General features: G+C 39.6%; 1 protein-coding gene across 7 annotated transcripts in view; it reads right to left on the reverse strand.

The window, feature by feature from the left end:
* LOC140529956 (guanylate-binding protein 7-like) overlaps positions 1-20,931 on the reverse strand; it is a 433,747-nt gene that overhangs the window by 398,185 nt on the left and 14,631 nt on the right. For 3 of the 7 annotated variants that reach the window (XM_072649008.1, XM_072649009.1, XM_072649007.1), the window contains exons 6-10: positions 19,702-19,947; positions 17,948-18,228; positions 16,925-17,137; positions 16,278-16,380; positions 15,253-15,446 (exon numbers count right to left, since the gene is read on the reverse strand). In XM_072649008.1, the coding sequence (XP_072505109.1) occupies positions 15,253-15,446; positions 16,278-16,380; positions 16,925-17,137; positions 17,948-18,228; positions 19,702-19,947 (1,037 nt within the window). Of the gene's footprint in view, positions 1-12,528; positions 12,826-15,252; positions 15,447-16,277; positions 16,381-16,924; positions 17,138-17,947; positions 18,229-19,701; positions 19,948-20,931 lie in introns of those variants that run through there. The other 4 variants (XM_072649012.1, XM_072649011.1, XM_072649013.1 and 1 more) reach the window with 3 other exon arrangements.

Here is a 20,931-nt window from a genome sequence, read left to right on the forward strand (position 1 = left end):
ACTGGGGGCCTTTCAGTGTAAGCAAAGTGATGTGATTCAGAGCAAAGTGTCTTTGCTACCTTCTTCCTGCCCTGTTATCCTTTCCCCTCCTCCTCTCCCCTAACCTGATTTCCCCTCTTTAGGTCTTTAAGTTCCAGACCTTCCTGACCTGGCTTTGGGTCTCTGAAAGACCAGATTGCTACTGGATTCCAGCCCTGTCAGCCCACTGGAAAACTCTGTTGGTTCAAAGAGGCAGAACAGTAGGTTTTCATTTGGGCTAGGATTCCTTCCTTTCTTTTCTCTGCAAGTTGGGCTAGATACTGGAAGTGAGTCTCTGCTCTGAATTGGGGTCTCAGGCACACCATTGCTGCTGTGGGCTTCTGACCTTCTCTCTTCTCCATTTACAGCCCAGTGCTTCCTTATATGTGGAAACTCCACTCCCATGTACAGTTCCCTTTCTCAGCCCCTATGAATCCATGACTCAGAACTGGGTAAGGGAGACAGAGTTGTCATTTTATATCTGTCCACATTAGAGTTCCCTGGTGTTGATCTGGAGGTGTCCTATCTTTGTCTCAGACCCCTTCTTGTCCTATGACACAGTCTTTCCCTGGGTTCTGGAGTGCCCCCATTCCCATGACCCTGTCTCATTATGCTGAACTAGGCTGACCAAATGACTCACTGTGATATTTTTTTTCTAAATTGCCCCATGAGGATTAGGTCTGATGCATTATCTAGATCATTTTGGAGCAGTCTGTGGAAGGGCCTCACCTCACTGATTCCTGTCACTCTACCATCTTTATCTCTGATAATGAGAGTTTTCCATCTTGCTTGAGGCAAAAATTTTCTGTTCCCATTGTTTCCCTCTTTAGAATGTGAGCTCCTTAAGATCAAGGACTGTCTGGTTTTCTACTTGCATCTCCAGGGCTTAGCATATTGAGACACTTAATAATGCATCATTCATTCAGCCACTTCTGAGAGTACCAGAATGATGAGACCTGAGAAAAGGCCACTGGATTTGTTGATTAAGAAATCAATGACCACTTTGGAGAGAACAATTTTAGTTGAATGATGAGGCCAGAAGATGGAATGTAGTGAGTTAAGAAGAGAGTGAGAGGAAAGGAAATGGAGGCATTGCTGCTGGAATGCCTTCTCACATCTTGTACAGCCCAGAACCCTGCCTTTGTGGTGCTGTCTGTCAGTTTGTCTGGCTATGTGTGATGGTCAAGTCAGCTTCTGAAGCCTAGAACACTGCCCAATATTGGCTGCCTCTCAAGGCCTGAGCAAACCTAGTCTCAGGATCACCATGGCACTGGAAGGAAGGAAGGGGAAATCGGTGTGGGGTTGTATCTTGTGATGAGGCCCTGTGTTGGGTTGTGGGGTTGGTAGTGCAGCCTCATTGTTGACAACATAGAGGGCTACGGGGAGGAGTTCTGAGTGAGCTCAGGGTAGGTGCCAATTCATGGATTTTTGTTTTTGTTTGTTTTTAACTTTTTTTTTTGGTTTGTAGTTGTCCTAGATCATATAGAAAGTAGAAGTTGCTTTATTTGTGCTGCATACTTTCTATTCTAGAGCAGTTTCAGAGGTTGTCTGGAGATCAAAGAAAATATCTATTCCTCTCTCTGATTTGTCATCTGACCTCATAATTTCCTTCAAGACCTAGTTGATTAAGAATTTTTTCCTGTCCACAACTGTGAAAAATAAAACTCTTGATTTACTATAAATTCTCCTTTGGTGTTACTTTAAATATATTTAGATCATGGATCCATTTCGAAATAGTTGTAATATATAGAATGGATGCAGACTTGTCTCCGTTTATCCCCAAATTATTATCCAGTTTTCACAACAGATTTTGTTGAATAACAAATTCTTTTCCCATTGTTTTTCCCCCTTTTTACATAGATTCATCATTCAGACACCTCAGAGGTCACCTAGGCCAACTCTTATTTAGAAGATTCAGAAACAGAGCACTTAGGTGACTCTTGTAAAGTTGCAGAGAGTTGATGGCAGAGCCCACCCAGACTTGGAATCAGGTCCTCTGTGTCCAAACCCAGTGCTCTTTCCACTGCTGCCCCTCACCTAATAGACTTGTCAATCCTAAAGGCACCTGGGTAACACAGTAAATAAGAGTCCTGGCCTTAGAGAGTGGAAAAACTGCAATTCAGTGTTACCAGCTTCATGACCCTGAGCAAGTCACTTTTTCACAGCCTGGGTTCCATTCCCTGTAAAATAGGTTTAATAATAGCACCTACCTCCCAGGTTTCTTGTGAGGACCAAATGTGGAACACATGTCCTGCATTTTGAAACCTTTAAGTGCTATAATCTTCTCACAGCAATAGTTACTATAGCACTGATATATATTTAGTCAAAAATCGTTCTTAGACTATTTCAATTATTTATTGTCTAATTTTTAAAGCAGCCATGTGGCCTAATGATTGTCTAGAATCCTTGACTTGGAAACAGGAAGATCTGAGTTCAAATCCTGATTCAGACACTCAGGCACTCTTCTGAACTGCTGTTGAATCTTTATCATCAAATTTCTGAAGATTGTCTAGATTTTATTAATAAGAACAAAGCTTCCCTTTTCCTTCTCTATTTTAAATTTTATTTAAAGGTAACTCAGAATATTGTCTCTTCTAGCAACATCTCTTATAGAGGAGATCAAGGATAAATATTTATTGAGCACCTACTGTGTACATAACTTTGTGACATCCAGTATAGATGCTGTGTACAATTGTCTTGCACCGTACAAGGTGTATGTCTTCGGGCCAGTCAATTAAGCTTCCTCACCCTCACTTTTCTCATCTGTAAAACAGGGATAAAGCAACCCATTGTTCACAGGGATATTGTGAGTATCAAATGAGATAGTGCTATAAAATGCTTTGCAAACACATATCAGTGTTAGCTAGATGAAGGCATATGTTTGAGATCTGGAGGTTCCCTTTTTCTTCTTCACTTCATTTAGGCTCATGAGGCCTCACCCCACAGGACACTCCTTAGTACTATCCCCAGCAGTGAGCATTTGGCAGCTCTCTTTGTCAGAGTTCTGACAGCCTGGGGTCACCCACAGCCATCTTGTTAGACAACCAGGCAGCTTGCTTGAAATTCCTTCTGGCTGTGATCACTCTCTTTGCCTCTGGATCACTTCCAAATACTCCCTTCACCTTTTGCCAGCCCACTGCCTCTCCTCCTCCATTTTCTTCTAGAGAAAGACTTTGACTTCAAGTAAGGACAATTTATAACTAACTGAACTTCTGTAAAGTCTGAGTCAAAACTGAAACTGATTTGATTCTAGGAAATCAGCCCATATCTGTGCTTTCTTTGTGTTTGTGTGCGCATGCTGTGAGGTCCTTTATAAAGAAACAAAAGGTTGAGAACTAATTCTCTACATGAAGATGCTAAGCATTGTTCATTTAGAGCTTAACTTCAAGAGTTATGTGATTTCAGTTTGTAATTAATTGTCAAGAAATTGCTTTGAATCTGGAAATATCTCTCTGCCAACAGGGACCCTTCTCCCATTGGTGTGTTCTTTCCAGAGGCCCTCATTTTGGGGACGTTCCCAGAACTGCCATGCTTCATTCCTCTTCTGGAGATATTTCTAACTCTCCCTTTCCCCTCACTTCCTCGGGTTTTCAACTCCTTCCCCCTTTTATGTGTTGTCTTCCTCCAGCAGAATGTAAGCTCCTTGAAGGCAGGGACAGCTTTCTTTGCATTTTGTGTCCCCAGTACTGTACCTGGCACAGAGTAGATGCTTAATAATGTTTCTGGTTTTGCCTTGATATATTCTCTGGAAACCTGAATCATACTGCTTGTGGGTTCTTGGAATAATTGCATTCATTCATTGGCATTGCTATTTTATTACAGTGTGTCTATGCAGCATGTGTCTAGTTCTCTGACTGATTAGTCATCTGACTTTATAATGTCCTTTAAGACCTGGCTTGTTAAGAATTGTTTCCCTAAAATTGCCGGATATTCTGGAACCAGAGGGCAAAATAGAAGTGGAGAGAATTCACCAATAACCTTATGAAAAAGACCCCAAAAGGAAAACTCCTAAGAATATTGTAGTCAAATTCCAGAGTTCCCACAACAAGGAGAAAATATTACAAGCAGCCAGAAAGCAACAAGGCAAGTATTGTGGAAATACAATCAGGATAATACAGGATTTGGTAGTTTCTACACTAATAGATCAGACAACTTGGAATATGATCTTCCAGAGATCAAAGTAGGTAACATTAAAACCAAGAATCACCTATCCAGCAAAACTGAATAAAATACTTCAGGAAAATATGGAATTTCAACAAAAAAGTGGAATTCCAGGAATTCTTGATGAAAAGACCAGAGCTGAATATAAATTTTGACTTTCAAATACAAGAATCAAGAGAAATATGAAAAGGTAAAAGGAAAGAGAAGCCATAAGGAACTCATTAAAGTTGAAATGTTTACATTCCTACATGAAAAGATGATATTTGTAACTCATGTAACCTTTTTCAGTATTAGGGTAGTTAGAAGGGATAAATGTATGTGTGCATGTGTGTTGTATGTATGTTGTATGTATATGCATTTGTGTGTATATATGCATATATCTGTGTACGTATGTGTATTCATATGTATACACACAGCCATATATATCTATATAGATAGATGACACAGGGTGAGATGAATATGAAGGAAGAATACCTAAAAAATAAAATTTATTGTTGCAAGAAATGTACTGAAAGAGAAAGGGAGTGGTAGAATGTAGCAAATCATCTCACATAAAAGAGGCAAGAAAGAGTTTTTAGGCGGAGGGGAAGAGTGGGGAGATGAAGGAGAATAATGAGCCTTACTCTCATGGGATTTGGCTGAAGGAGGGAATATCACACACTCAATTGGGTGTGGAAATCTATTTTACCCTGCATGAAGGCCAGGGGGAAGGGCAAAGAGAGGGAAGATAATAGAAGCGATGGCAAATTGGGGAAAGGGATAATCAGAAGCAAACATCATTGCTGGGGGACAGTTCAAGGGAGAGAGTAGAATAAATGGTGGACAGGACAAAACAGAGGGAAATGTGGTTAGTTTTTTGTAACATTATGTTATGAAATGTTTTGCATGGTTGCATATGTATGGCCTATATCAAATCCCTTGTTTTCTCAATGAGGGTGGGTGGGGAGGGAAGAAGAGAGAGAATATGAAACTCTTTAAAAATGAGTGTAAAAATTGTTTTTGCATGCAACTGGGAAATAAGATATACAGGCAATGGGGTGTAGAAATCTATTTTGCCCTACAGGAAAATAGAGGGGAAATGGATGGGAGAAGGGGGGTGATAGAAGAGAGGACAGACTAGGGGAAGGGGTGGATGGGGTGCACGCTGCCCTGGACTGGGAGTGGGGAGAGATGGGAGAAAATTTGGAATTCAAATTCTTGTGAAAATAAATGTTGAAAACTGAAAAATAAATAAATTGTATGGTTTTTTTAAGAAAAGAATTGCTTTCCTGTCCTCAGGTGTGAAAAGCATAATCTTTTGTTTGATATTAATTCTTTTATGATATATTTTAAAAAATATTTAGATCATTGACCCATTTGGAAATGATTGTGGTATATAGAATGGATTATCATTTGTTTCCCTTCATCACAAAATTATGGTCCAGGTTTTGCAATAGATTTTGTTGAATAGCAATTTCTTTTTGCACCTTTTTTTTCTTTTTTGCATATACCTATCATTTAAAGAGACCTCAGAGGTAATCTAGACAGACTTTGGCAGTTAGAAGATAAAGACACAGAGCATCTAGGTGACACTTGTAAAGTCACAGAGATGCAGAGCCTAGACTTAGATTCAGGTCCTCTGGATCCCAATCCAGCTCAATTTTTTTCCATTTTTGCCCTTCATGGGGGCTTATCAATCCTAAAAGCACTAGGCTTAGCCCAGTGAATAAAAGTCCTTGGAGTATGGAAGAATTCTTTTTAAATCTTACTTCAGAGTGATATCAGCTTTATGATCCTAGGTAAACCAGCCACTTTCAGCCTCAATTTCCTCCTCTATAAAATATATTTAATAACAGCACCTTCTCCAAACTCACCCTTTGCATCTTCACTGCCAGTACACTATCCCTCCCCCCTTTCCTGCCTAGAGAAAGACTTTTTGAATTTAAGTAAAGACAGTTTATGACTAACTGATCTTCCTGCCAACTCTGAGTCAGATTGAAATTGAAACTCATTTTTTTCCCAGGAAATCAGCCCATTGCTGTGCTGTGCTGTGTTGTGCTCTCTGTCGGTCTGTTTGTCTGTCCGTCTGTCTCTCTCTCTCTCTCCTTCTATGTGTGTGTGTGTGTGTGTGTGTGTGTGTGTGTGTGTGTGTGTGCACGTGCCAAAGTACCGAGGTCTAGTGAAGAACAAAAGGAAAAGTTTGGGAACACACAGTCTGCTTGGAGAAGACAACCATATATCATTTTGAGCTTAACTTCAAAACAATGACATGAATTGAGTTTAGAATATAATTAGTTGTCAAGAAATTACTTTGACTCTGGAAATATTGGTGTGCCATGAAGACCCTTCTCCCATTGATGTGTTCTTTTCAGAGGCTCCCATTTTGGGGTCATTCCCAGAACTGCCATGCTTCATTCCTCTTCTGTACTTCCAACTCTCCACCCCCTCACTTCCTCAGTTTTTCCACTGCTCTCCCCTTTTATGTGTTGTCTTCCTACATCAGAATGTAAGCTCCTTGAAGGCAGAGACAGTTTTCTTCGCATTTTGTGTCCCCAGGACTGTATTGGCACAGAGTATATGCTTAATAATGTTCCTGGTTTTGCCTTGATATATGCTCTGGAAACCTGAATCTACTGCTTATGGGTTCTTGGAATAATTGTATTCACTCATTGGCATTGCTATTTTAATGCAATACTTTTGGTAGTTGTGTTTCCTGTTTTCCTTCTTGCTCTCCCTTTCCTTCTTACCCTAATCCTCAGTAACAGCATATGTGATCCACTTATGTTTTAGTGATAATTAAGACAACATTCCAGGTACATATTTTTAAGCGTTAGCTAAGGCCGTTATCATTTGGAGTTGGATTGAATTGTAATGTGGAAAATACATTGCACTCAAATTAACATGTAACTGGGAAATCAAAATTGGAACTAAACCATGTGGTTATTTTTAACATGGAAATGCCTCCGTAGACCAACTATACTGAGGGAACAAGAGTAATTCACAGAACAAAAACTGATCATTGCAGAGTATCTCATAGATACAAGGAACTTGTTGAAAGACAATGATAAATTGTGACTTTAGATTTCAGTTGCTTATTAACCCACTTTGAATTTGCAATAGGGATAAGTTCACTTTGCATTCAAAATTCAAACCATCTAGGTATGAGACCCTACATATTAGGATATAACAATTTAATGTGTCATTGTCCCTTCTCTATGCATTTTGGGTTTGTTTTCTTTGTTTTCAAGAAATACAATTTAATTTAAAATTAAATGTAATGATATATAGAGTATACGAACTAATTGATTATACTTCTCCCTCTCTAATTGATCTCAAAGTATCTATCATTTGACAAAGCCTATGAAGAAAGAAAAATAATTCAAAGAAAAAGCTCCTATCTTTCCAAGATGACTAGATTATAGAAATTATGAAATACAAAAAAAGAGACCATCTGACCCTGAATAAAGCCGTGAGAATCATCATAACTTGCAACCTCATCCTCTCCAGTGCAGGACATTTCAGAAGAATAAGGACCAGGAATAAACAGCTAAACTCCAATGAAATGGAAAAACATTTGGTGTCACTCCCCCTGTACTGCCCAGGCCCACCCAAGCGCCCACTCTTGATTCCTAATAAATTACTTTTGCTGAGTTTCAAGTCATCCTCCAGGTAGTCATCTGGGGTGATGGGGTGGCCATCTAGCTCAAGCCCAAGGGTGAAATCCTGCACAGTCCACACAAAGTCTGGGAAGAAGCCCGTAAACTCTGCTGAGACTTCTTCTCCAATAGCATTAGGTGAGGATTTGGCCTTGATTAACTCTGTCAGCTCTGTCACATATCTATGATTGTGAATAAGGAAAAGGAAAAACCCTCCAGCCTCATCAGTTCCCATTTCTACTTGTGTAATCTTCCCTTCCCTCCAGTCTTACAAGTTCTCTCCTTAGCCTTCCCTATGCAGTCCCCAGGAAACTTTCAAAGACCTGAAGTGACAGAGAAAGAGCTGATCTATATGAGAAGCCAAAGTCTGTACTCAGCAGGAACCAGAGACCAGTTACACACACACACACACACACACACACACACACACACACACACACACACACACACACACGCAGGCATGTAAGCACCATAGACACACAGCAATGAGGTGATTTTCTACAGTCAAGCCAGCTTCACTTTGTCTTATTTAGTAAATTATTACCAAAAAACTGTCCTTACATGAGCTAACAGTATCTTTCTCTACTGGGGAGATGGAAGCAAAGGAAACCGGCATTTATTAAATGCCTACAGTATACCATGCACTGTGCTAAGCAATTACAAATATCTTATTAGATTCTAGCAACAACCCTACAGCATCAATGCTCTTATTATATTCATTTTAGAGCTGAGGAAAATGAGACAAACTAAGAACAATGACCTGCCCAGCATCCCGCTGTGTCAGTTGTGTCTACGTCCACAAGTGAAATTAGGTTTGATTTGAGGTCCAGCATTTTATCCACTTTGAGGGCTTGTCCAGAACACCCAGAAACCACAAGTCTGTAGAAAGAGAGTCCTTCTCCTTGACTCCTTTATAACCCCAAAGGCTTTCCCCTTGAAGGAAATTATCTTTCTTTCTACTGTTTTCTGTCATTTAATTTTTGGTAGGTGTTGGTTTGTTGGTAAGTATTTTATTACTATTACTTGTATTGTTTTAAAATATTGACATTCTTTGAAGTCTCTATTTTCTGTCCTCATTGGGTGGCCAAGTTTACCTGACCTTTCCCCAGAGCAAAGCAGGGGTGAGCCTAGAGGAGCCTTGTACAATTACCTGTTAGATTTGAGTGTGAGCAACAGAGCTACCTGGTTATTGTAGGTTTGAACCCTGATAGAGGATGCTGGTGTGGGAATATGTAGTTACTTTTTCAATGCCATACCAATCAAATTATCACATAATTATTTGCAGAGCTAGAAAAAAGAATATCAAAATTCATCTGGAAGAACAAAATTTCCAGAATATCAAGGGAACTAATGAAAAGAAATTCTAGGAAAGGAGGTCTAGCCCTACCAGATCTCAAATTGTATTATAAAGCAGCAATTATCAAAACCACTTGGTACAGGCTAAGAAACAGAAGGGAAGACCAGTGGAATAGCTTATGGACTCAAGACACAGTAGTTAATGAATAGAGCAATCTACCACTTGATAAACCCATGGACCTCAGCTGCTGGGATAAGAACTCACTGTCCAACAAAAATTGCTGGAAAAACTGGATAACAGTGTGGCAGAAACTAGGCATAGACAATGCCTGACACCATACATAAGAATAAATTCCAAATGGGGACATGATCGAGGTATGAAGACTGATACTATAAACAAATTAGTGGAGCAGGGAACAGCATATTTATCAGATTTATGGAGAAGGAAAAATTATTTGACTGAACAAGAGAAAGAAAACATTATGATATGCAAAATGGATAATGTTGATTACATTAAATTGAAAAGGTTTTGCACAAACAAACCCAATGCAACCAAAATTAAGAAGGAAACAGGAAACTGGGAAAGAACTTTTGCTACTAGCATCTGTGATAAAAATCTCATCTCTAAAATATATAGAGAACTGAGTCAAATGTACGAGAATACAAGTCATTCCCCAATTGATAAGTGGTGAAAGGATATGAACAGGCAGTTTTCAGAGGTAGAAATTAAAGCTATCTATAGTCATATGAAAAAAATACTCTAAATCACTATTGATTAGTGAGATGCAAACCAAAACAACTTTGAGATACCACATCACGCCTATCAGATTGGCAAGATGAAGATAAATGTTGAAGAAGATGTGAGAGAGTTGCAACACTAATTCATTGTTGGTGGAGCTGTGAGCTGATCCAGCCATTCTGGAGAGCAATTTGGAACTATGCCCAAAGGGCTACAAAAAATGTGCATACCCTTTGACCCAGCAATACTGCTTCTAGGACTGTATCCCCAAGAGATCATAAAAATGGGAAAGGGTCCTATATGTACAAAAATATTTATAGCAACACTTTTTGTGGTGACCAAAAAGTGGAGATCAAGGGGATACCCATCAATTGGGGAATTCCTGAATAAATTGTGGTATATGAATGTAATGAAATACTATTGTGCTGTAAGAAATGATGAACAGGAAGACTTCAAAGAAGCCTGGAAAGACTTATATGAACTAATGGTGATTGAAAGGTGCAGAACCAGGAGAATTTTATATACAGCAACAACCACTGTATGAACATTTTTTCTGGTAGACTTAGAACTTCATTGCAATGCAAGGACTTAAAAAATTCCCAAGGGTCTGTTAAAGCAAAATGCCTTCCACATCCAGAGGTAGAACTACGGAATTCGATCACAGAATGCAGCTGATCATTTTCTTTTGTATTATGTTTTGGTTTGTTTTATGATTTCTCCCATTCATTTTAATTCTTCTACGCAACATGACTAAGGAGAAAATACATATAATAGGAATGTATGTGTAAGACCTATATAAAATTGTATGCCAATTTGGGGAGGGAGAGATTAAGGAGAGGGAGGGAGGGGAAAAAAATCTAAGGTATGTGGAAGTGATTGTAGAATACTAAAAACAAATAAAATAATAATAATAAAAGTATAAAATAAAATGAGCTGGGGAGGGATATATAAAACTGTTCCACTGTCTTTGCTAAGAAAACCACAACTGAGATCATGAATAATTGGACACAACTGAAAAATGACTAAATTGCAGTAAGTAATACTTTCCAATGTGTGTGTGTGTGTATATATACATATATATATACACACACATAATATGTGTGTCATGTTACTAAATATAAAAATATAACATTGTATTATGTATATATTCAAATATGTTGTACAATATATATGTAGCACGTATACACACATGTATGTGTCTATATACTTATAAAATACATGTTCATACATACACATATAAATATATTTATACACATGTGCATCTATACACATATACATGTACACATACATGATAAATGAATATGTGTGTATATGCATATACAAACATGCATGTGTGCATGTGAGGAAGAAAAAGTGGAGTAAAAAGATTAATTTTTCAAGTGGCTGCTAAGTTATTAGGACCCAAATACTTGTTGCAGTATTTAGTAAACAGGATTCAGATATTTCTTCTGTCCCTGGGCTGTTATGAAAAAAAAACACTGAGATACTAAGGATTCTGTGAACTGAGCAAGTTTGGGAACCTCCAAGATAGAAATCACAGAGTCATATTCAGGCTTGTCATGAAGTGTGTGACTGTATACACTTCTTCATTTATTGGTTAAGAGAGCTCTGTTTGCTTGGAGCTTGTAAGGGCACAACTTGCAAGGTCAGTTTACAAGACTAGGAGACATAATATGGTGAACACCTTCTATATAACAGTAGAGAGGGGATTCTGGGACTCCTGTCTAGTATCTCTCCAAGAGAAATGGGGTTTAGAGCTGGAAGGGACCCAAGAGATCATCTAGCTTAGCCTGCTTATTTTACAGAGGAGGAAACTGAGACTGGGGAAGGTGAAGTGATTTATCCAAGGTTACATAGGCATCAAAGACATTTGAACTCAGGTCCTCTGACTATAAACCCAGTATACTTTCTGTTGATCACACATTAATATTTCTACTTCAAAATGTATTTGAGGAACTATTCCACTTGAACTTATAAAAATCTTAAGAAACACAGGGACACATTTTGTCATCTCTAAAGAGGGGCTAAGGGACTTGTCTTCCATGGTCATCAGAACATATTTAGAGTTAAGATGCCAGTTTAAGTTCCATCTTCTGTGTGACTTTGGTCAAATCACTGTGTATCTCTATGCCTCAGTGTTCATAGTATTAATAGCTAGCATTTACATAGCACTTGGAACTTTTCAAAGAGTTTTACTCATTTGATCCTCACACCAAGCCTGTGAAGTAGGTGCTATTATCATCCCCATCTTATGGATGAGGAAACTGAGACACAGAGAGGTTCAGTGAATTTCTTAGCATCCTACAGCCTGTTAAGCATCTGAAACCATATTTGAAATCAAGTGGTGTCCCACCCATTGCACCATCAAGGAGTCATGTGTAAGATGAGGCAGTTAGATTCCATGACTGTTCAGGCCCCTTCTAGCTTAGAATGCTCTGAGCAGTCAAAGGGAAGGGCAGAACTCAAGCTTCCTGCCTTCCAGATCATTTACCTTGAAGAAAAGATGTCTTTCACTTGGTGAAATGAAGTCTCATCTCACCAACACTGAGGAAATGGATGCTCTTCTTGTGAATTTCCCCCAGTGTTCTTTATCCTGTCTGGTGAGCATCAGCTTTACTTTTTTAATACTTGGGTGAATTAGAAGCAGGAAACACAAACACATACACACATACACACACATATAAGAAAGTCTGTGTCATGTTTTATTAGATGGAACAAGTACATTCTTCAACTTTTTTTGAGAAACTAAAACTCATTTGGTTATGGCACCACTTTGCTCAATACCTTCATCGCCAAACCAAGGAGTTTTCCTGCACCAGGTAACACAATCATCAATACATTGCTAAAGTGATCCAAAAACGAGGAAAACTGGGACTTATTATTCTCAGCATCAAACTTTTCTTGTAGGTCCTTCATCTGTTTTTCCATTTCTTTAGCTTTTGCATGAAACCCTTCCTCCATCAGCCTCTTTTGTTCCTAAGACAAGGCAAAAGCTCATCAGCATTGCACAGCAGTTAGTTCCCATTCCACCAATACCCAGACAAATCTATGCATTTCTCCTACATAAGGTGTGAGCCCTAAACAGATGAGAAGAGAGGGAAAATGGTACAGAGGATTTCTCCTCAAGGGACATCCCTGGGCAGTGAGCAAATGCATCTATAGGTTAGGCCTCCTCTGCAATGACTCATCACTTTCCCACTGCTAGAGACAAGAAGCTAGACCTCAGGGCCAATGCTGAAATCTTGACAGCTGAACACAAGAGCATTTGGGTTGGAACCATGGTCCTAAAAGGGGGGGGGCTAGGTGGTAGAGTGCTGGACATGGACTTAGGAAGACCTGAGATTGAATCCTGCCTCTGACACTCACTGGCTATGACTTAACTGTTCCTTAACTGATAAAGCATCTAACTCTCCAGATTGTTGTGAGGATAAAAATGAGATAATGTTTGCTTTGTAATCCTTAAAGTGATATGTAAAATGCTAGACATCATCTTCAGCAATACTCTCAATTCATATTTGAGTGACTCAGATGTCCACGTTTAAAAAGGAGCATAAAATAATAGATATAGAGTGACTCAAGATGGGTTCAGGTCAACTTCAAAGTGGCTTGGCACTTTGATCAACACTGAAACAAATGTGAATCAGTACCTGCCATGTCTGTTACTAGCATAGGCTGTATCTGGCCAAATTTCAGGAGTTTAGTCAGGACCTACTCTATCCCATGGTGCTTGGGTAAGGGCTTATTGATAATGGTCCTAAAGTAACAAGGTCAGCCACTGGATATATTCTTGCTCCCAGACCTAGCAGTTGTAGGGTCAGGTAGGAGGGTACAATTGACTCAGTCTGGGATACTTGGCATCATCCAGCCCCAAACCCCAGGGGACTCTGGAATTAACTTGCACTGTCCAAGGTTCTTAGGATTACAGATGACTCCCCAGAAAACTTGGATATTTTTAGGGTCTTTGTTGAGAACAAAGAGGCTTTGATATGAATTCAGGAGGTTCAGTCAGAGTGGTGTGGAGGGGAGACAGATCCAATCCAATTTCCTTTGAGATTTCCCTTTCTGTGCTATGATATTAGAAGTACTAATCACAGGACCTGAAAGGTTCATGGCACTTTGTGGTTGTCAAGTCTTGTTTTAAACCAACATTATGGAAATTTTTTCCTACTGCAATTATATGCAAAAGGCTAGGAATATGGCAGGTGCAGAACACAATGGCCTTGTCCTCTGGGCTCACAGTTGGTCCTCTGTCTTTCTTGGCCTCCTCTCATTTGTATGAGGCAGTTTGTCCTTAGAGCCAGGAAGACCTGGATTCAAGTCCTACCCTTGATACATCCTGGCTGTGGGACCCAGGCCAAGTCATTTAGTTTCTTCAGGGCCCCCAGGAATTCTCTAGGACAATCCCTACAGGATGGTACTGATTGTACTGGTAGAGGAAATCTTCTCACTGCAGTTACTTCCATCAGTGAGGTCATAGGGCCACCTCACTCTCGCATTTATGGGGAAGAGACAAGGATTTGGAAATCAAAACACTGGAGGGGTCAAACTTAGTCATCTACAACTTTTAGAAAGGGTATCCCTTATCAGATGCTATCTGTGACAAGTTTAGCAATGGAAACCAGAACTTACTGAGCTCAAGACAGACAGGACGCTGTCAGAGATAATGCCAGAGATTGCTGAATAGGATTTAGAATTTAAAAATAGGCTTAAGTCTGAATGTATAAGTTAGTTGGGATGGCCCTGGATCTTTGTTGCAAAAAGTTTAGTTTCTGGAATCTGGAATCTCCTTGAGAGAAAAGGCCCATTCCAATTGAGGCTCAGATCTCATGGATCTCCTATGGGAGCAAAACCACTGAGGGATGTTCTTTAGACTGATGATTGTATCTTAAGTTGTCTGCCTTGTATAAAAAGGATATAGTAGAAAAGCTTCTGGGCATTAGGTCTTTGCTTTGAACAAAGTATGCCTACTGGTTCACTAGAAAAACATAGACTTTGGCAGGGGCTTGTGAACTTTGAATCTCATAGGGTGAGGGTCTGTAGAATAAGTTGAACTTGGAATAGACTAGCTTGAGCAGCTCATTGTGAGAACTCGGGGTAGGGGGATACTCTATGACTGATGCAAAAATCATTTGAACTGCCCAACAATTCAGTGCACTCAGTGAGGCAGATGTGACTTGACCCTGTCTTACAGGCAAGAACATTGAGGAGGAGGAGGAGAAGGAGGAGGAGGAGGAAAGGGCTCAAACCTAGATCTTCTGATGAAAAGTCCAGAGTCCTTTGCTCTTCACCATGCTAACTTACATGAAGGCAAATTTCCCTGCCCTGTGCATCTACCCATCCTTTTCCTTCCTTAGTGGGGATGTTGCTTCCTAAACACAGTCACTGATCCCAGATTTCATGTACCTTTAGCTTATGATCCAGAATCGCCTCCTGTTCTTTAAGGATCTGTTTCCTATCTTCCTCCATCTTCTGTTTCAGTTGTTTGATGTTTTCTTCATAACTTCTCTGCTGAGCTTCCATTTTCTGCTGCATTTCCATTTGTTGCTGTTCCAACAACTTCTTCTCCTTCTCAGCTGCTTCTCTTTTCACCTGTTCAACTGTTTGATTGAATAGAAAATATAGAAGATTAAATCAGGAGAGGCTAGTTTTCATCTCTTCCCAGTTAGTCAACAAGCATTTCTTAAGTGCTTACTAGAGGCCACTTGAGAGACCAGACAAAAAGAGGTTAAAAATAATTCCTGCCCTCAAGGAGATGATATCCTAAGGGAAGAAACAGAATCCAAATAATTGTGCAGATTCAATGAATAAAGGGCAAATGAAGTGGAAGGCGGGAAGGTATGTTAAAAGCTGGAGGGACAAGAAAGACCTTCTGAAGAAGGTGGGATTTTAGGTGAGGCTGTAAGGGAGCCAAGGGCTGAGTGTGAGGGAAAGCATTAATGGATTTAGAGACAAGGAGCCGAAAGTCCTGGAGATCAGAGATGGTTTGTTGTGTCTGAGGAACTGAAAGTAATCAGTGCCCCTGAAACAGCATGTGTAGAGGGCAGTAAGACATAAGAAGCAGTAAAAGGAGGAAAGGGTCAACTTATGAAGGATTTTTTATGTTGAATGGGTGAGTTTATATATGATCCTAGAAGTAAGAGGGAGTCACTGACTATGAGAAACAGACTGGGAATTCCTAAATTTCTTTTTCCTTGATTAGACCAAGAGAAACAGAGTTGAGGAAGTCTAGGGGAGCAGCTTCTCTGACCTGCTGGTAGTGGTCACAGTTGCTGTTTACAAATCCAGCAAGGTCTGGAATGGTAGAGAAGAAGGAATCTCAGGCATTTCAGCAAAATCTTCATGTCACAATGAGGCCCTTAGGGAGAATTTTGTTCCAAACCCATCAAATCCCCTCCATGACCAGATCATCAGATCCCAGCTCCCTGTACCTTCCAAGGCCTTCTCTTGTTCAGTGAGAGCTTGATCTGTCTGCAGGATGGCTTCTTCTGTCATTGCTAGTGACTGTAGAAACTTTTGGAGGACCTCATCTGCCTGGACAAACACATAAGACAGACACATAATTTCCCCCAGGCTGAGTCAGATGCTGAGAAGGGCAAGCACTCTGTAGTAGGAGCAATATCTGCTATATAGGCTACAATATTCTTTTTCTTAAAAGGTATTGACAACATTTTGGGGACCAGAGTGACTCAGAAGACTAAATACAAAGGCCATTAATGTGACTTATTTGTCAATACCAAATGTACCAAAATCCCAGAGCACAAAAAGGTACAGTTATGAGTGTACCATTTCATTCCAACCTTGAACCTGAAATACTAGGACAACCTGCACCAAGCCTGGAATGCTGTGATCCTCATATGGCCCAACTTCCTATATTCCATAGCACCTTTTCTAGGAAGAAAGAAGGGATTTCTATCAAGAACTTCCAGGTGAGATGTGAACTAAAAAGGCAACAGTATTCAGATATTCTCCTCTTGGGTGGTTATTGGATAAAGAAAGTCAATACTCAAATACCCAGTGGGATCAGTGGGGCCTTCCTTGCAGTGTCACCACTGCTGGCCTCCACGTCTTTGCTCACCTTTACCCCTTTCCTGGGAAGTTGGTGATAATCGTTCATTATTTTCTCTCTTTCTTTCCTGTAGAGCTGGTAACCCCCTGGCACAGAGTATGTGCCTTGAGAAATGGCTAAAATCAGGGTCTGTGAGAGGTTCTCAAGCTTAGACTGGCAATATTTGGTTGATTCTTCCTCATTTTGACAAATGAAATCATCCTTCTTGGATTCTAAGTTTTCCTGCCAGTGAAATAGAAAGAGAGAAAGGCAATGGGAAAAGGAAGAGATATAATAGCAGTAGTTACAATAGATGAGATGGATATGATGCCTCAAACACTATCAAAGTTCCCTATTACATTGTGAAGGGAGGGAGATGCTAAAGAAACTGTTGAGAGAAAGTCTACCTGCATTTGTTTTTCTGGAAAGATGTATAGTGTGACAGAATAAATTTAAAATTCTGACCTGAGAGCTGAGAGGGCTGGGTTTTAAATCTGCTACTCTCTATCTAGGTCACCATGGATGAATCACCTATCCTGTTTGGGGACCAAAGTGCCCACTCTCCAAACGATCCTCCATGTCCCTGTCACTCTTGAAAGTCTATAATATTGATTCTGCCTTGGGTGTTGGCCAAGTGAATGTTACCAGGCTAAGTAAGACTGAGCAGGCATTTGAGCTGGCAGTAGATGCTCCTAGAAGGAATCCAAGGGTGCTGGGCGTGGGAAGGTGCATAGAGATTAGCGAGTCTGTGAGCTTGAGAAAAACTGCAGTGTGTTCTCAGAGACCATGACTCCATCTATTCAACAATTACGTGAGTGGGTGGTATTTTGTCCTCTAAGAAGTAACTGATTTCAATGTGTCACAAAGAGGGAGCATCTTTTCATGGCAAGTGAGATTTAGGTCTTCCTGCTTCTTGGTCTCTAGAGAAATCAGTTTCTTCTCTTATGAGCTGGGGATACAGGCCCCAAGGTCAAAAAAATTGTAAAGACTCTGACAAGTCACTAGGCTTCACTCAGAAAAGAGAAGTGGAGAAATATAACTGAGAGGACATACCACCAGTTCCTTCTTGAACTTATTTGTGTCATCCTTGAAAGAATGCTTCATGAAAATTGAGATGGCTTCTTTCTCACAGTCTGTATGTAGGTTTAGCAGGTCCTGGAGGGTTTCTGTGGGGAAGTCCACCCTTAGCTTCATCTGTTCTACATAATGGTTGGTAGCTTTTTGCACAGCCGCTGAGTTCTCAGTCTGAGCCAATGCCAACACTGCATTCTCAAGGCAGGGAATGTCTCCCCTGGAGATTGTCTTCACATAGGTCTCCAGCAGCTTTCCCAACCCTGATGGACAAGATGAAATGGAAGATTAGGTGGGGAGCAACCTTCATTCAATTTGTTCCAAGTTTCAATTATCTAGTTAGTACAACCCATGCCTTGCCAAGAATCTCTTTGACAGTAATCTTAGCCAGTGACTTCTAATCACAGCTGTGTAATTTTGATCTAAGGACAGAGCATGATGAGTCAAGCTAATCACTTCTATATTTTAACAATTTAAATGGTTAGGAATTCTCAAGTATTTATCAAACCAAAATATGCCTCTTGCAAATTCTATTCATTTCTCCTAATTTTGACTTTTGGGATGAAGGAAAAGCCTCCTTCCATGGGTCTGTTCTTGTGTGGACATCAGTCCTTTCATTGGCTTTAGTTGTGCTTTTCTGGAAATGTTTGACCTTGTCTATGTGTTTCCTAAAGTGAGGTGCCTAGAACTGAACACAGAATACCAGATGTGGCCTAATTGGATCCAAACACTTGGCTCATTCTTGGCAATGAAGGCACTGAATAACTTTGCATTTGAGACTACTGCAGATCTTTTCCCCAGGAACTATTTTCTGTCTCTATTTCCCCTATCCTCCAGGAAACTTGATTTTTATATGGAAAAGTTTGGAAAAAAGTTTATATGGAAAAGTTTGCATTTATTCTTACCAGGTTCTGTCATTTAGAATCATTATTTTATTCTGTCAGGATAACATTGTATCTCATTTCTTTCATTCAGCATATTAGTTCTTCTGAGCTCTATGCCATCTGCACGTAGGATCACCATTCCAATTGCATCATCTTTAACTTTGTCAACATTATTGAGAATATACTAAAAACTTGAGCCATGACATTATAGACTTCCCTTCAATTTGACCTCAAATTGTTAAGGGCTGTTTTGGAGGTCAGGTTATTCAATATGTTATGAATCTACCTAACACTATTACCATCTCTTTTAAATTTCTGTCTTGTTCATAATTATAGCATGACACACTGTTAAATATTCTGTTTATATCTATGTTAAGTTGTCACTATTTCTCTGACTTACAGCAATCCAGTTACAGTATCAACCAAGAAAATTGGCTTAATTTATGCAATTTTAGTGACCACTGCTTCTCTTTCTCAATGCTTATAAACTATCCCCTTAATAAGGTGCTCTTGAATACTGTCAGAAATAGAAGTCAAAGTCACTGGGTTATATTTTATTAAATCCACTCACTTAACTTTTGGAGAATTAAGGCAAGTGCCTTCCTCTACATCTGTGGTTCCTCTCTAATTTAATTTAATCTAATTTAATCTAATCCACCAAAGATCACTAACATTGTCTCAGAATGTATATTCCTAGGCATTTTAAACTGTAAGCTAGGGAAATGAGAACAATGAAAACCAAGTACATAAGGGCGTTAAAATAAAACTCTTACAATGCCTATCCATGTACAAAGAAAGAAAGAACACATATGCAGTCCGAATCAAGTATGCAATAGAGCATGTAAAACTCACGATTCCCATTGACCATGATTCCCCCACTAAGGGTCTTGGGTTTTGCATTGGAAAAGATGTAGGAGCAGAAGTTTTCTGCCTGATCCTTGAATGCAGGCTCCAGCTGGCTTTCTTGGACATCTTCAAGATGGGCTAAGATTGACCTATTATTTGTTGGACGGTCAAACGTAAAACACTTCCGTTTTGGAAAGAATTTTCTGATGCATTCTCGAGGAAGGTTGGCCATGTGAATTTTGGGATGCTCACCTGAGGGATAGGAAAACAGATCATGGTAAGATACAGGCCTGGGATAAGAGGGTGAAGAAGATGCTTAAGACTGGTAATTGCTGTATTCAAGTCTCCATGTATCCAATCCTAAGTTAGAATGATAGATACAGAATTTTAAAAATGGAACAAATTTAGGGAAAGATTAGTAGAAATCAAACATTTTCTTGTAAGTATAATGTATTGTGATATTGTGATAGGAAATGCCTAAAAACATGTAGAGAAACTAGATTTGCCCCAAATCTGAATGGAACTTCTCACAGATTCATAGTTGAGACATGATTAGATAAATTATAATTATGGCTCATTAAAATGAAAAGGCCCAAGAGCTGAAGGTTAAGATCAGGTTAACAGAAGGAAGTTCTACTTATATGAAGTTAAGAACAATTCTTCTTCTATGAACAGAATTATCTACAAACTAATTTTTATAATATTTGTAGAATTCCTCTACAAACCCAGGAAACTGTCTCAGAAGTCATTTTCAACACTTCTTTCTCACCCATATCCTTTATAACCAGTTAGTTGTATTGTAGTCCCATGTCAATTCTTGAATTCATTGCTTTCTATCTGCTTACACCCCACATTCCCCTGAATTCAGACCATCGTTATTTCTCACCCGGACTTTGCAGTAGCCTTCTAACTGGTATTCCAGCCTCTACTCCCTCCTCTCTCCTACTTATTGTACACACTTTGCCAAACTGATATAGAGATGAACAAATCTGATTATGGCACCATCTGACTCAAGAAGCTATCTACAGTGCTTAGCCAATGCCTCTGGAAACAAACACAAACCTGACTCTTTGCTGTTAAACTTTTCCCAGCCCAGTTCTAATCCCTCTAGATTGGATTCATATTATTCTCCTTGCATACTCTGTTTCGGTCACACTGGCCTCCTCGTTCTCTGGATATGATATCCCTTCACTCATTTGTGTGTTTCTGGCTAGGAAGTTCCTATGTCTGGACTTT

The sequence above is a fragment of the Notamacropus eugenii genome, chromosome 2 (genome assembly GCF_028372415.1).
Source record: "Notamacropus eugenii isolate mMacEug1 chromosome 2, mMacEug1.pri_v2, whole genome shotgun sequence".
Lineage (NCBI taxonomy): Eukaryota > Metazoa > Chordata > Mammalia > Diprotodontia > Macropodidae > Notamacropus > Notamacropus eugenii.